This window comes from Sinocyclocheilus rhinocerous, unplaced genomic scaffold, assembly GCF_001515625.1.
Source record: "Sinocyclocheilus rhinocerous isolate Xijiao unplaced genomic scaffold, SAMN03320098_v1.1 scaffold3173, whole genome shotgun sequence".
Taxonomy (NCBI): domain Eukaryota; kingdom Metazoa; phylum Chordata; class Actinopteri; order Cypriniformes; family Cyprinidae; genus Sinocyclocheilus; species Sinocyclocheilus rhinocerous.
Genome location: NW_015665376.1, coordinates 252858 through 266180, shown reverse-complemented (window position 1 = coordinate 266180; position 13323 = coordinate 252858). Strand labels below are relative to the sequence as shown.

Sequence of the window (13323 nt, the reverse complement as noted above, 5' to 3'; positions counted from 1 at the left end):
TGTGCAGCGTGCAGCTCGCTTATAGACAGACGTGATGTGTGGTGATTTGAAGCCATTTGCGCATTTTGAGAGAGAAAGAGAGAGCGCGCGTGGTGATTCACTCACGCTGTTTGTGAAATTACATGTCACACAAGGTTTTCAAATTACTTTATAAGTTATTTAATGAAGAAATATGAAGGTGAGCACCTCTCACGGCAGGCGCGTTATCAGCTTGAGATCGTTTTTTTAAGATCGGCCTTTTTAGAGACCGCCGATCGATCATCCCAAAGCAATTATCGGCCGATAGTGATCGGTGCCCGATCAATCGGAGCACCCCTAACGTGCATTTATTGTTTGGACAGAGCAAGAACGCCTGAAATGCATGTGCAGATTCAGTCGAGAGATAAAGTTTACCCTCTTCAACTTAATGCTGTTGAATTGAATTTAGGGAGCAAACTATTTGCTAAAATAACCACAACATTAACAGCAACGCTAAAATACAAGCGTGTGGTAGTCAGATGTGCATGAAAGATGCACGTGTTACTATAACAAACACTGCGTGTTTTCTTTCAGAATCATCATTGGCGTTTAGAAAGACAAAAATAGGTTACATACAATTTTTTTACCTACAGTAAAAATGAAGATAAGGTGTTAGTAATTACATTTTAGACACATTGTCAGTAATTTCGCCAACAAAAATAAAGAGAACTGTTGTGCGTCTCTGATCAACACACAGAATCCAAGTTTTTAAACGAATCGACTGAATCAATGATTCAGTGAGCCATACATAAAAGCAGTCACTTGCTTCGTTTCTGAATGAATCCGCCGTTTGAATGAATCGATTGAATGAATGACTGAATCATTCACTTATTAAGACAGGGATTTGTCACCACCTACTGGCGCTTTAAGTTTTATATTTAGAGTATTGTTTCTTTTTAAAAATAATTTTATATTTCACTAGCCTATTTATTTGTATTTTTGTATGTTGAATTTAAATATTTATTTCTAAAGCTACTTCTATTTCTTTCTAAAGCTACTTTTTGTAATGTCTATTCAGTTTTTTTCTAAATTAACACAATAACTATTATCTTTAATAACAACTTTATCTTTAATTAATCGGCACATGATGTGCATGTTAATTAATTAATCTTATTAATTTGAGATTAATTTGATTAATTAATTGGCACATTATGTAATTAATTTAAAAAAAAATTTAAACAAACCCCCCCCCGATGGTCACTGTGTAATTCGCACCCTGAGTACAAGTAGGTATAGTGTTTGTATTAGAGTAGGATTTGTGACTTCTGTAAAAGCCATCTGGTTATGAACAGAGCAAAATGTTGGAGCTCAGCACTGTTAGGTTTGCAGATGGTACTGTTTTGATATGGCTTTAAACCATTATGGAAGAAACATTTGCTTCTCTAATTCACTTAAAGTTCAGCTGGAAGACATGAAGTAATTCATATGAATTTCTGAACAGAAGGGCAGCAGTGGAAAAGTACATTATCTCAATTGCTCAAATGTTGCACGAAAAAAACCTGTGTAAATGAAACCCTGTGTACATGTCATGTTAATTGTACACTCAGAATGGGCCAATTTATTTATTTATTTACACTTTTTATTATCTGTCTGTCTACATTCAGCAGACTTAACATAATGCAAGATTTCATTACAGCCTTGTTCAGCAGCCTTGCAGATCACGTCAAGATATTATTAACAAGTTTTTTGGGGGGCCTTTAAGATCTCTTGACACAAAGTCTGATGCAACTAAATGGCATGAACATGTACAGTATTTGCTCCATTTTTTGAACCACAGCCATTCAGTATTGCGCCACGTGTGCCATTTAAAAAAAAAAAAAAGCATGCAAAACGTGAATTGCAGTTAGATCATTTGGGTGGTCACAATGTTTCTAAAAGGGTGTTTATGTGTTCGTTATTTGCAGTATGTGGTAAACTTGTATTTTAAACTTACTTTAAGTGCTTGTGGGTCTATTCCAGATGAAACAATCTTATTTTTCCCCAAGTCTATCCACTCTAAGTTGGGAATGCCATTGAATGCTCCAGCAGGGATGGTTTTGATTTCATTGCCTGTAATTACATAATGCATGACAGGTTATCAAAATCAGCCTCAGTGGGATCTGTATACATGGACGTGGACTGTGTAAATACTGGTGTATATACTGATTTAGACTTAATTTCTTGCATGTGTCTTAGGAAAGTGATCTAAGTTCCATTGCAGTGCCTGTATCTCTTTACGACCTGTAATGGGGTTATGCGGGGATGTGGTCTTCCTCACCCTGTAGGCTGAGTGATTTGAGCTCAGGAATGGACAGTGGTGGTATACCCGTCAGTTTAGCGTTTTCACAGGTGATAGTGATGTCAGAGATCGAACAACCTGGAGGCAGCAATGTGGTAACCATCTCAGATTCCTCCTCGACTACTTCCGGTTCCTCTTCGCCCAGTTCATGGTCCTCCTCACCCGGTTCGGTTGGCTCTTGGAGAGCTAAGAGAAGAGTAGGATCTGCTGCTCTTGTTGGAGGCACTGGTGGCATTTGGAAAACATCCCCCCTCAACCAAACCACGTCCTCGTCTTCAGTGGCCTCGTCTCCACGGAGTCCTTCCTGGAAACGTTTGGCTGCTTCTTCCAGAGCTCTCATCATCTCTCTTTGCTCCATCTCCAGCCTACGAGCCCTGTCCTCCTCAGCCCTCTGCTGTTCTTCCATCCTTCTCCTCCTCTCTTCCGCTGCTGCTCTCTCCTCTTCCTCCTCTCGTAGCCTCCTTAGCTCCTCCTCTTTTTCTCTGGCTTCTTTCGCCTCTTTTAACTTTCTCTGTCTCTCAGCTTCCTCTTTCTTCTGCTTCTTCCTCTGCTTGCGTTCAGCGTCTTTTTTGCGAATCCGTTCCTCTTCATCCTTTTTTAGTCTTACATTCTTATCTCTCTGGTTTTGTGATATTTCGGTATAGGGATCTCCGAGAATGTTGGGAGCGGGAGGGTCACCGGAAAACTCAGGGGCATCGACAACTGAGACTGTGACGATTGTGCATTTATAAGACAAGGGGAGATCGAACATCACAATTAATATATAAAATGTATTGGCAGTTCTAATTCCATGCATTGTTGTTACTTCACTTGTTTTTCCAAACCTGGGTCAATGCAAATTGGGCAGCACTCTCCGATTTGCTGAAATTTGAGTTGGCACTGCAGGGCGGGACACAGTATTCGGTCGCAGACCACCTCACCACTGGAACACAGGCAATTCACGCATGGCTTCGGCGACCACACAGTTTTATCGTACATGGTGATGCCTCGAAATACACAGTGCTCTGTTTTTCCTGGAATAACTACACAAACAAGAAGGACATTTAGAAATGTGATCAATATGTGACCTTTCAGTAGCCTGAAATTTGCTTTACTTAAATACTGTGACCATCGATTTCTGCTTGCTCATGCAAATCAGTGCTAAATTAAAAGGATAGATCACCCAAAATGAATGGAAGTGACTGTTTGGTTTTCAGCATATTTTCTTTTGTGTTCAACAGAAGAAAAAAATCATATAGGTTTGGAACAACTTGAAGGGTGAGTTAACGATGACAGAATTTTAATTGTTGGATTAACTATCCCTTTAAATTGAGCGAAGTTTGTGAAATGTGATGAAATCATTACAAAGAATCAGTTTAATTAATTGTTTATGAATCTGTCTGATTTGTCTCAAGGCTGTCAATTTTATCATGTTGATTTGATTCGTTATTTTTTAAATAGTCGTGGCCTAATGGTTAGAGAGTCGGAATTGTAACCCGAAGGTTGCGGGTTCGTTTGTCAAGTCCGGCAGGAGTTGTTGGTGGGGGGGAGTGAATAACCAGCGCTCTCTTCCACCCTCAATACCGTGACTAAGGTGAGACCCTTGAGCAAGACACCGAACCCCCAACTGCTCCCCAGGCGCCGCAGCAATATGGCTGCCCACTGCTCTGAGTGTGTGTTCACTACTGTGTGTGTGCACTTGGATGGGTTAAATGCAGAGCACAAATTCCGAGTATGGGTCACCATACTTGGCCATACTTCACTTCACTAAATAATGATTAAAACTGGCAGTGATTGACAACAGAAGCCGCATTTTGCATTTACAGGGCTGTTAGACGATTTTGGAAACTAACGCCTGTTAATGACCATCTGGCAATGTTGTCATCCAATGCAGATGTATCTGACTGTAAAATGACTATGTAGATCAGCTTATCCCAACACTGTTTTCCACATGGCATATATGTAGCTTTTCTACATCTATGTTCTCATGTAAAGAGATCTTAGTAGTCAATAGTGTACACATGCTAGTAATACAGTAGTAAAATGGGTCTACTGGGAAATAGTGTTTTTTCTGTTGTTTTTATGGGGTCTTACTGACCACATATGTGCTGTTTTTCACTCACACTTCTTCAGCTTTTCATTTGTAAGAATTACAGATCTGTTGTTGACATTAATGCTACACTTACGGTGTGTTGTTTTTTACCAGTGAAAGTTGGTGGTACCATCTGTGTTTTTGCTGTGGTACAAGCGGATGTTTTTGTTTTTCGGAATTGCAGGTTCACACTGTCACTTGTTGCCAGTGTATAATCATGTGGTCAGTGTTCAGAACTGACTTGCCACCTTAGGCAGAATGGTCATGTACTATATCATATAAACTAACCACTGTGATCCTAAGCTGTAGGGCAATTTGAAGACTCTCAATGTATACTTGATATTTTATGACTTTTATGAACCTGTAGAAGGAATGGACATGCATTCACAACATCTACAGTATTTAAAAATCTGTATTTTGTATGCAAAATACTCTTCGCTTACTCTTTGCTTACAATAGATTTCACTGATCTATTGTAGGTAATTTTTGTTGTTCAATTGCACAATATATAATAAGGCAAATAAGTTTAATTTCAATATATATACACAATGGACTTTTTATGTTGATTTTTATGTTTTAAAAAGTCTGGTTTGACAGTAAAAGATGTCATCAGCTAGTCATTGTTCAACTTGTTGTAGAAATAGTAATTTACGAATAGTTTATAGATTGACAAACTACTGTCTCAAAGTAACTTTCTCAACACTGACCTGCAGTCGCTTCATAGTTTGGCTTTGGCTCCTTTGTATTCTTGTAAGACTCAATGAAAATAGATCCATATTGTCCATTGCTTTCTGCTGTTCTTCCCTGCTGCAATGTCTGTTTTCTTGCTCGTTTTGCTCCATCACCTCGTCTTCTATCTCGTGCCAAGGGACGTCTCTGATCTTTTGCGAGGCTGAAGGTCAGACAGGCGAGGAGTGACAGTGCCAGAATCAGGTTTAGTCTCATGGCTGAAACCTGTGGGATAAAAAAGAGGCATCTCAGCCCTACGTGTTCCTCATATAACTCTGTTAATGTATACTGTCAGCGTACACATTTCCATAATGATAAGTTACGGCATCACAGGTGATCCAGCCTTTAACAGCTTGACCCTGGAGAGCCAGACAGCTTTGAAGGAATAGTAGCCTTTAACACCTTTACTGTACGAGTAAAGAGTAAAACTGTTATTTAGGTGTGTGAAGGGTGGTGTTTAGAGGACTGCAGGAGGTTTTAAGTATTATGTTCAAATGTAACTATCATAGCACACATTTTAGTAAGAACAGACTTGGTTTCAATAACACTCATACTCTCAGGTTGTAGTGATAGGAAATACAGCTCATTTACACAATTTGTTCTTTAGAAAAGTAAGTATAAATGAACGTCAGTGACTCCAGATATTCCGATGTGCCATATTAAATTTTCTAAAACATTCCAATAAAGCCATATGTGCGCACATATTGCTATTCATTATGGTTTTTCAAGTTTAGTAATAGTGTTTATGGTCAATTCAAACTGTTCAGTTTGTTGCAGCCACAATTCAGCCCATAAAAACAGTCATTTAGAACTTAAATATAATTTGCAAGACTTGGCTGATAACGTTTTTGGATGTTGTAGCAACATGAAAATCACCATTAAAACCAATGCATCAGTTCTTGACTTGTTATGAGTCAAATGTCTGAAAGACATGGTTCTTGGTTCAATGAATCAGTTAGTTATTAACCTGGATCATTTCAATTCAATATGCAGAATGGTAATGGAAAGTTTTTATGCAGTTTTCAAAACTTTAAACCTGGTAGCAATTTCCGAATTGAACTGACTAAAACAATTCACTGAAATAATCAGATTTCAACTAATAATTTTTTATAATTCGGAAATTGATACCATGTTTTGAAAACAACATAAAGAGTTTCCATTAAATTTAAACGTAAACTAATGACCAAAAGTTTTGAACAGCGTAAAGCGTTTCTGTTACCATTACACTGTATTTTATTTGAAAATGTGTCAGTGCATAAATTTTCTTTGATGATTACATGCCTCCTGTTTCAAAGAAATTTAGTTTACATGCCGAAGAAACGGTTTTTTTTTTATACAGATCTGTTACTTGCATCACAAAGTTTAAATATCTTGCAGAAGAAAAGCCAAGCCAAACAAGGAAAAGATGACAACACAGATTTCCCCGACTTACAGTAATGGGAAACGAGAATAAAGTCAACAGCTGAGCAATGCTGATTTGTGTACAGGGGGCGTCTACAAACGTCACTCTGACCCTCAGGCAAAATCATACGGTTAACATTAAATCAGAGCCACGGTGAGATGGATGGAGCAAAAAAAACAGAAATGTAGATGAAGGGTAAAAGCTCTTTAGGATGACCAGACTCAGATGGAAAGAATCTATAAAACCTACAGCTTAGACAGAGAAAGAGAGGGCTGAAATATACTGCTGTGAGTAAAAACATCCTAGAGGGGTGTGCATAATATGGGGTCCCCCTCTCTTAACGCTGTAATGAAAACCAGGTACAGTAAAGCAATAATCACTTTTACAGTCCTGCAGCTGTATGCTAGTGCTTCAGCGATGAGACAGACCTATTTCCGAAAACATTTGTCGTCACTCCAGCTGCAAACGTCTCAATATTTAGCGAAGAAGTTCCAAACTGCATGCAATGAGAAGTTTTAATCTGTAAACCCATAAAAATGTGACATGCACGGACGGAAAAGGAATACAATTAGTGTTGTACCAAAAAGTGTTTTACGACATTACTTAGGGTGAGAGCTGAAAGAGAGGAGAGAGTCGTTTGTACGTTACCACTGGTTTCGGGCAGTTTTGTGAGGCCAAATATTTCCGCTCTTTCCCCAAAAGCTGTGGGATTTGCCAGCAACGCAAGAAGTGTGTGTGCGTCTGCTCCGCAGCAAGAACGCTGATAAATGTCAAAAACAGACAGGGGCTGCTCTAGCGTTTAGTCGGGACACGCTCGGGCAGAACTTCTCCAGTTCTGTCTCAGAAAGTTTCAGCCAAATGAGGGTCATGACAAGATACTGCCTCTCTCAGGCGAAAGAACTTGGTGATTTTGTTGGACCTAATTACTAGGCTAGGAACGCTACTGTACTCAAACAAAGAGGTGGCATCTGGCTTGTCATTACCGACTCTGTAAATACATTGTGTAAGTGCAGAAAATGGGCTGTAAATGCACACATTGTAGCTTCAATAAGCTGATCAGAGGACGTCTGGACTGGTTTTCGAGCTTTTCTGGATGGGTCTTCAAGTCAACCCCCCTACTGCCCAATAAGACAGCCCCATCTCCCATTTCAGAGGGTGGGCATGTTGAGCCGAGAAGAAAGATCTCAGCTTTCTCGTCTTTCAGTTTTGTACACGGAGGGGTCGTGGTCAAGCAGTTGTGTGCTATGATTAGATTGGTATGCTCAAAGGTTTTCATGTAAATCACATCTATTGTCCATTATTTCTCATAATGCCTCAAAAGAAACCAAACTCTTGAAGGATATATAAAGGCAATTAGTATCTCTATAATATATGATAAAGATGAACATCAACTATATGGCTGTGATTCAAACAAGAAGCTGATATCAAACCAACTTGCGTTTTAGACAAAAATCTGGCCAATTCGTTTGTATATCTTTCTCCGCCAAAGAAAATATTTCGAGAGGAAGCTAATCATGCTTTGCGTGACCTAACTGTTGTATAATATGATTCATGAATATAAGATTTATTTGGTAAACAGTGAGGACTATGTTCTGGACTACTTGGTGTAATTTACTGTTAAACTCACAACAGATATGCCAATGTCATTTTAGTCATTTATCACGATAACATTATTATTAAGATAATGCAAGTTTATACTGTAAAAATGCTGTTCGTCTGTTGTGACTAGAAGGTTTGATTCATTGTCTGTAGACAAATAAATATCTTTTAAATACATTGTGTAGTTTAATAGCCAATCGTCGTGAAGATGATGGCTGAAGATTTGGCAAATCAACTGATTAAGTTTAACCTGTTTTTGAATTAAACTATTAAATGTTTGCAATGGTAAAAGGTAGTTCAAATACTCTTTATGCTCTTTAAAGTTTGACATTTTTGTAAATAACTGATTAAACTCCACATAGTCTTTAATGAGCAGAAATGACTGCATACTTTTTTACTGACATTTTCCAGAGCTTTCAAAATAAAACGATCTCCAGATTTTTTTTTTTACCTTGAGATGCTAAATTGCAAACACATCCAGCCTTAGATTGAAGCTGATATCACTCTTACATGACCGAGTGCGTTACCGTTCCTTACATCGAAAAGATTAGTAGTGTAAGTAACCTAAGAGTTGTACTGTGTATGTGGGATAATTTTAAACAATATACAAAGGTTTTTACAGCCTAGTCCTCATCGGTCCTTAGCGACAGAACTGCATATAGATGAGTTTCACGAGACGTAGATCAAAAGAGTGTTTAACTGTACTGTGAAATTAATGGTGTAAGATGTTTCAGCACCGTAGGATGTTTTGACTTGGCGTCAGGTAATGACCGGAGCTCAGTGACTCAACCAGCTGGAATGAACAGCTGCGACTGTTCACTGTTTGAACTGCTGTGTGTGAACTTTCTTTATACATGTTCCTGGTCTTAATTGTGCATGATTCATTGGTGTACATGAATCCAAAGGAAAAAGATCATCTTCAGTATTTTTCATCAAAATAAACATACTTGCTCCACCTCTGAAATTACTTTCCTTTTCAGATGACGCCAACAAGTCAATCCCAAGTTCAGTCCCATCCTTCCAAACTACCTGTCCTACAGAAACCACTTTTCGACATCAAGTCCCTCCCTACATACTTCTTTGAAAATGCTGTCGCATCATGGAAGTAAAATGGTTCTACCTCATGCATTTCTGCACTTTCTGTTACGCACATCTTGTTAAGTTATGAGAATAGGACATTCTTCTAGTTCTGTTTCTCAACCAACATAGCATTCTTTTCTTGAATAAACTCACTAGAGGATGTTGAATTTAGGATGTCTTTAAAAAAATCACTATTTCCACAGATGAATTCCATTGGTTAGAATGGTCTGTATAATATCACGGACCATTTGAGATTTACTTTGAGACCGAGAAGGTTGTTTCACACACATGCCTAGCACCATGATAATGTCTGTCAAAATGCTGGACTGTATTTTTTGTTTGCGTTCAGACATCTCTTTCCACTGCGGTAATGTCAGTTTGCTTCAGCATCTGGTTCAGTATATTTCCTTATGGAGCTTTTAACATAATGGAAGATTTCATGTTGTGCCAGAGAGCTTAAGTACTCAGCAGTGGCATGTGTGCAGTCAGCGGTTTTGTGTTTCTTTCCTTTTAGCTGGGTACCTCAAAATCGCCCTTGAGGCATTCAGATTAACAATTCAGTTTCGGGTCATCCGCTGTTAACAAACCTTGGTGTACATTAAACAATGCTTTAATTGGTGCAACCTGTGGTGTGCTGGAAGAAAGGATTGAACATTTAACTCCAGTGTTTCTGAAAATGTACTTGGAGTCCCAGAATTGCAGCTTTTCTGATTTCTCAGCTCAAGTTTTTGGACGATCCCTCACATCCAGACAGTATTGGCCTCTGAACAAGCCCAGAGACTGGTTGTTCTGTCTGGTGTTTTAATAACTGTTGACAGGGATCAGTGGGGAGTATAACATGTCGTTCCAGGATCAGACAATAGAGGTATAGAGTTCAAATAATGGTTAGGTTGTGTAAAGGATGCTAAATTAATGGCTTAGTTCAAGGAAGCCTTGAAGCCTTTGGTCAGACCGGTGTCACATTTACCAAAAACTGGTGTCTTTTAAATAATTGTTGAACAGAAGCTCCATGAAGTTATTTACGATATTTATGATTGGTTAAGAGTCTTGGCAAATGCTAGTTTTCTGAATAGATTCAAAATCTTTCATGTAAAAACTAAAATTTATAATCAAAAACATTTGTATGTGCAGAGTGAAAAGCATACACCAATTTGTATTTGTAAAAGAAAAGTTTTGCATAAGTGCCGATCTGCATCTCCATATTTCAATCAAATAAATTTAATCGGTGCCAAAAGTGTGCAAAGAACAAACTGGAAAGAATACAGTCATTGTGACTTAAAAACTAATTACATAACTCATCGACTGACCAGAATCAATGTGTACGAATAAAAATAAACATTTGCAAAAATGTAAATGTCTCGCTCTAAGAACATAACAGTGTTTAGTCTTCACTGGGCCATAAGGAACATCACAAACACAAATTCAGACAGGTTTCGAGATACTTGTTAGAGAAAGTCTTTGTGTTTACCAGAGGGAACATCAAGTTAATGGAGTAACTGACAGCATTTCCCAACTATGTAATGTGGGGATTAGGAAAAAATTCTGGAAAGTTTTGATGTCCAATGGGAAAGTCTGATGATTTGTCTAAGGGATTTGTGACGGCCGTACTGGTTGATTGTGGTAACATGGTGTGAATTATCATATGTTTTTAATTAGCTAGTTAAAATTCAGGCAAATGAGTTAAATTTAAGAGTAGTTTAATTAGATGTCTTAATTACTTATTAAAACACATACAGAGTATCTTTACATGTTTTAATATCTAATTAAGGGACAGGGTAAGTAAGGGTATAATTTCTAACTGTATTTAGTGGTTTCTACCAAAGACAGAGAGACGGAAACATTTCTCTTCTTTTATTTTATTTACTGTCAGCATTAAATGGTTCTGTGTATTCAATCTTCTCTTCTGTGGTTCAAAGTCCTGAAGGTATGACTATTAAATGTCTTCAGCTCAATAATTATTAAAAACACTTGGTATATTAAAGGGTTAGTTCACATAAAAATAAAAATGTTGTAAAATTCTGTGTATTTCTGTGGAATATTCCAGATTCTTTATCAGTATAATTGAGTCTAGTTTACAAAACTGGTCTGAATGGTTCGTTAAGGAATTAGGTTGAACTGGTTCATGTTACTGTCTCAATGATCCAGTCACAACAGTGAACAGCTCATTACAGTGATAAAATTAACAATGAAAAATGAATTTTGGGGGTCTGTTTCTTACATAAAAGTATCATATGACTTCAGAAGACTTTTGAATTTACATTTACATTCATGCTTTTAGCAGACGCTTTTATCCAAAGCAACTTACAAAATAGGAACAAAAGCAATTTGTCAAATTATGTACCAATTTTATGAGACTTTTATGGTGATTTTGGAAACTGAAAGCCCTAGTCCTCATTCACTTTGACTGTATTTTAATATTTCATTATGTTCTTGCCTGGACGCTTTTGAAAATTCACAATTTGTGTTTCAAGAAAAAGTCAGAACCATTTGAAATGACACGAGGGGGAATAAATTATAACATTTTTGAATGATTTATTCCTTTAAGACATCAGTGTTCAGTGTTTAAGACAACAGTCTCAGACTGTGACTTCAGTGTATTCTTGCCTTGTTATGGAGCAAATAATGTATTTCCACTTAGAATTACGCAATCATCTAAAATGTAAATTTCTCCACATATTTTGTTCGTATGTGTTTTGTTATCGGCCACTGTTTTGGAACCAGGTTGCTGTGGGTCAGATGGAATCTGTCAGGATTTTAATTCCTTTAATAAACAGGCGGTTTGTTTGGCAGGAGAAGTACCCAGACGTGGTCAGCCTTCCAGAGGGATGCAGATCGGAGCTCATGATTATAAGAAGTCCTCAACTTCCCGGGTAGGTTGCATCAGCTAGGAAAGCAAAATGGAAATTGCATCTGTTGATGGCACATGAAACATATATAGTGTCAAGTAGGGATGCACCGATACCACTTTTTCCAGTACTCGCCCGATACCGATACTTTTATTTTTGGTACTTGCCGATACTGATGCCGATACCGATATTTGGTTTACAGTTTATGATGAGTGCCTCTAAATTAGGACAGCATACCTTTTTCAGCGTTGTTACATCTGAACACCAACGTTCGTTGATGTAGAAACACAATCCACCTCCTCTGGTTTTCCCCGTTAACTCCGCGATGCGATCCGCTCTGAACAGCTGGTAGCCCGGCAGATGAAGCGCGTTGTCCGGAATGGCTTCACTCAGCCAGGTTTCAGTGAAGCACAGTGCAGCAGTTTGAAAAGTCCTTGTTGGTGCGGGTTTGGTGGTGAATGTTTTATATTATATTCATTGCATACATATACTTCGTAGTAGACATCCATAACTCCTTTCTGCTGTCTGTTGTCAGTGTTTCTGTTTGAATATGGCGCTTATCTCATGCTGTGTGGTTTCGGCGTTTGGTATTGGGGCATTTTAACGAGTACGAGTACAGGAGGCCAGTATCGGGCCCGATACCGATACCAGTATCGGTATCGGTGCATCCCTAGTGTCAAGTGACTACAATTTCCTGTATATTTCAATGGTGACCATGACTCATCTCTCCAGATTACATGCATGAAATATAGAAAGAGTCAATAGGCGCATTTTCATTACAGATTTGCACAAAACTTTGGCGATATTTTATAAATGTCGATAAAAAAGTATTGCGAAATGACGGCGTTTCCATTAACCAATGTTATGCGACTAAAACGTAACCTTTTGCCTCTCGCGATAAGTCATGGCAACGGATTTTGGTGGGATTTTAACAGATTTTGCCTATATTTATTCAAAGGAGGTGTACGCGTTTATCTTTACAGAAGCAGCACAGAGAGCCGCTTCAGAAACATGCGTGGCGCAGCTGGAATAAACACAAGCATTGACTAGAGTGGCCGTGTCAGAGCCACACTGCACCGCAGACGTGTGCAGTGTAAATTGTCTAAGCATTAATAGGAAAGCCCCTTATACTGGAGACCGGCCACGTATGAAGTGTTTCTTGGAGGTTATAGTACACTGAAGAATGATCATATGACTTTTTACATACACCATGTGACCTGTAAATGCGAAAAAGCCGTTTCCATTGCAGTTTTGCGAATTATTCCTTTTTCGCATTGCCTGAAAAACCACCTCATGCGAG

At 38.3% G+C, this 13323-nt stretch overlaps 2 protein-coding genes across 6 annotated transcripts in view; one reads left to right on the top strand and one right to left on the bottom strand.

The window, feature by feature from the left end:
• Positions 1–7302, bottom strand: part of ecm2 (extracellular matrix protein 2, female organ and adipocyte specific) — a 17416-nt gene extending 10114 nt beyond the window's left edge. Inside the window, exons 1-5 of one of the 2 annotated variants that reach the window (XM_016542370.1) lie at positions 7147–7302; positions 5075–5321; positions 3121–3318; positions 2276–3004; positions 1952–2067 (exon numbers count right to left, since the gene is read on the bottom strand). In XM_016542370.1, the coding sequence (XP_016397856.1) occupies positions 1952–2067; positions 2276–3004; positions 3121–3318; positions 5075–5312 (1281 nt within the window). In that variant the 5' untranslated portion in view covers positions 5313–5321; positions 7147–7302. Of the gene's footprint in view, positions 1–1951; positions 2068–2275; positions 3011–3120; positions 3319–5074; positions 5322–7146 lie in introns of both variants that reach the window. The other variant, XM_016542372.1, reaches the window with a different exon arrangement.
• The window catches only part of cenpp (centromere protein P), a 79222-nt gene that overhangs the window by 61957 nt on the left and 3942 nt on the right, over positions 1–13323 (top strand). For 3 of the 4 annotated variants that reach the window (XM_016542379.1, XM_016542378.1, XM_016542377.1), the window contains exon 7: positions 11968–12047. In XM_016542379.1, coding sequence (XP_016397865.1) covers positions 11968–12047 — 80 coding nt within the window. Of the gene's footprint in view, positions 1–9077; positions 9268–11967; positions 12048–13323 lie in introns of those variants that run through there. The other variant, XM_016542380.1, reaches the window with a different exon arrangement.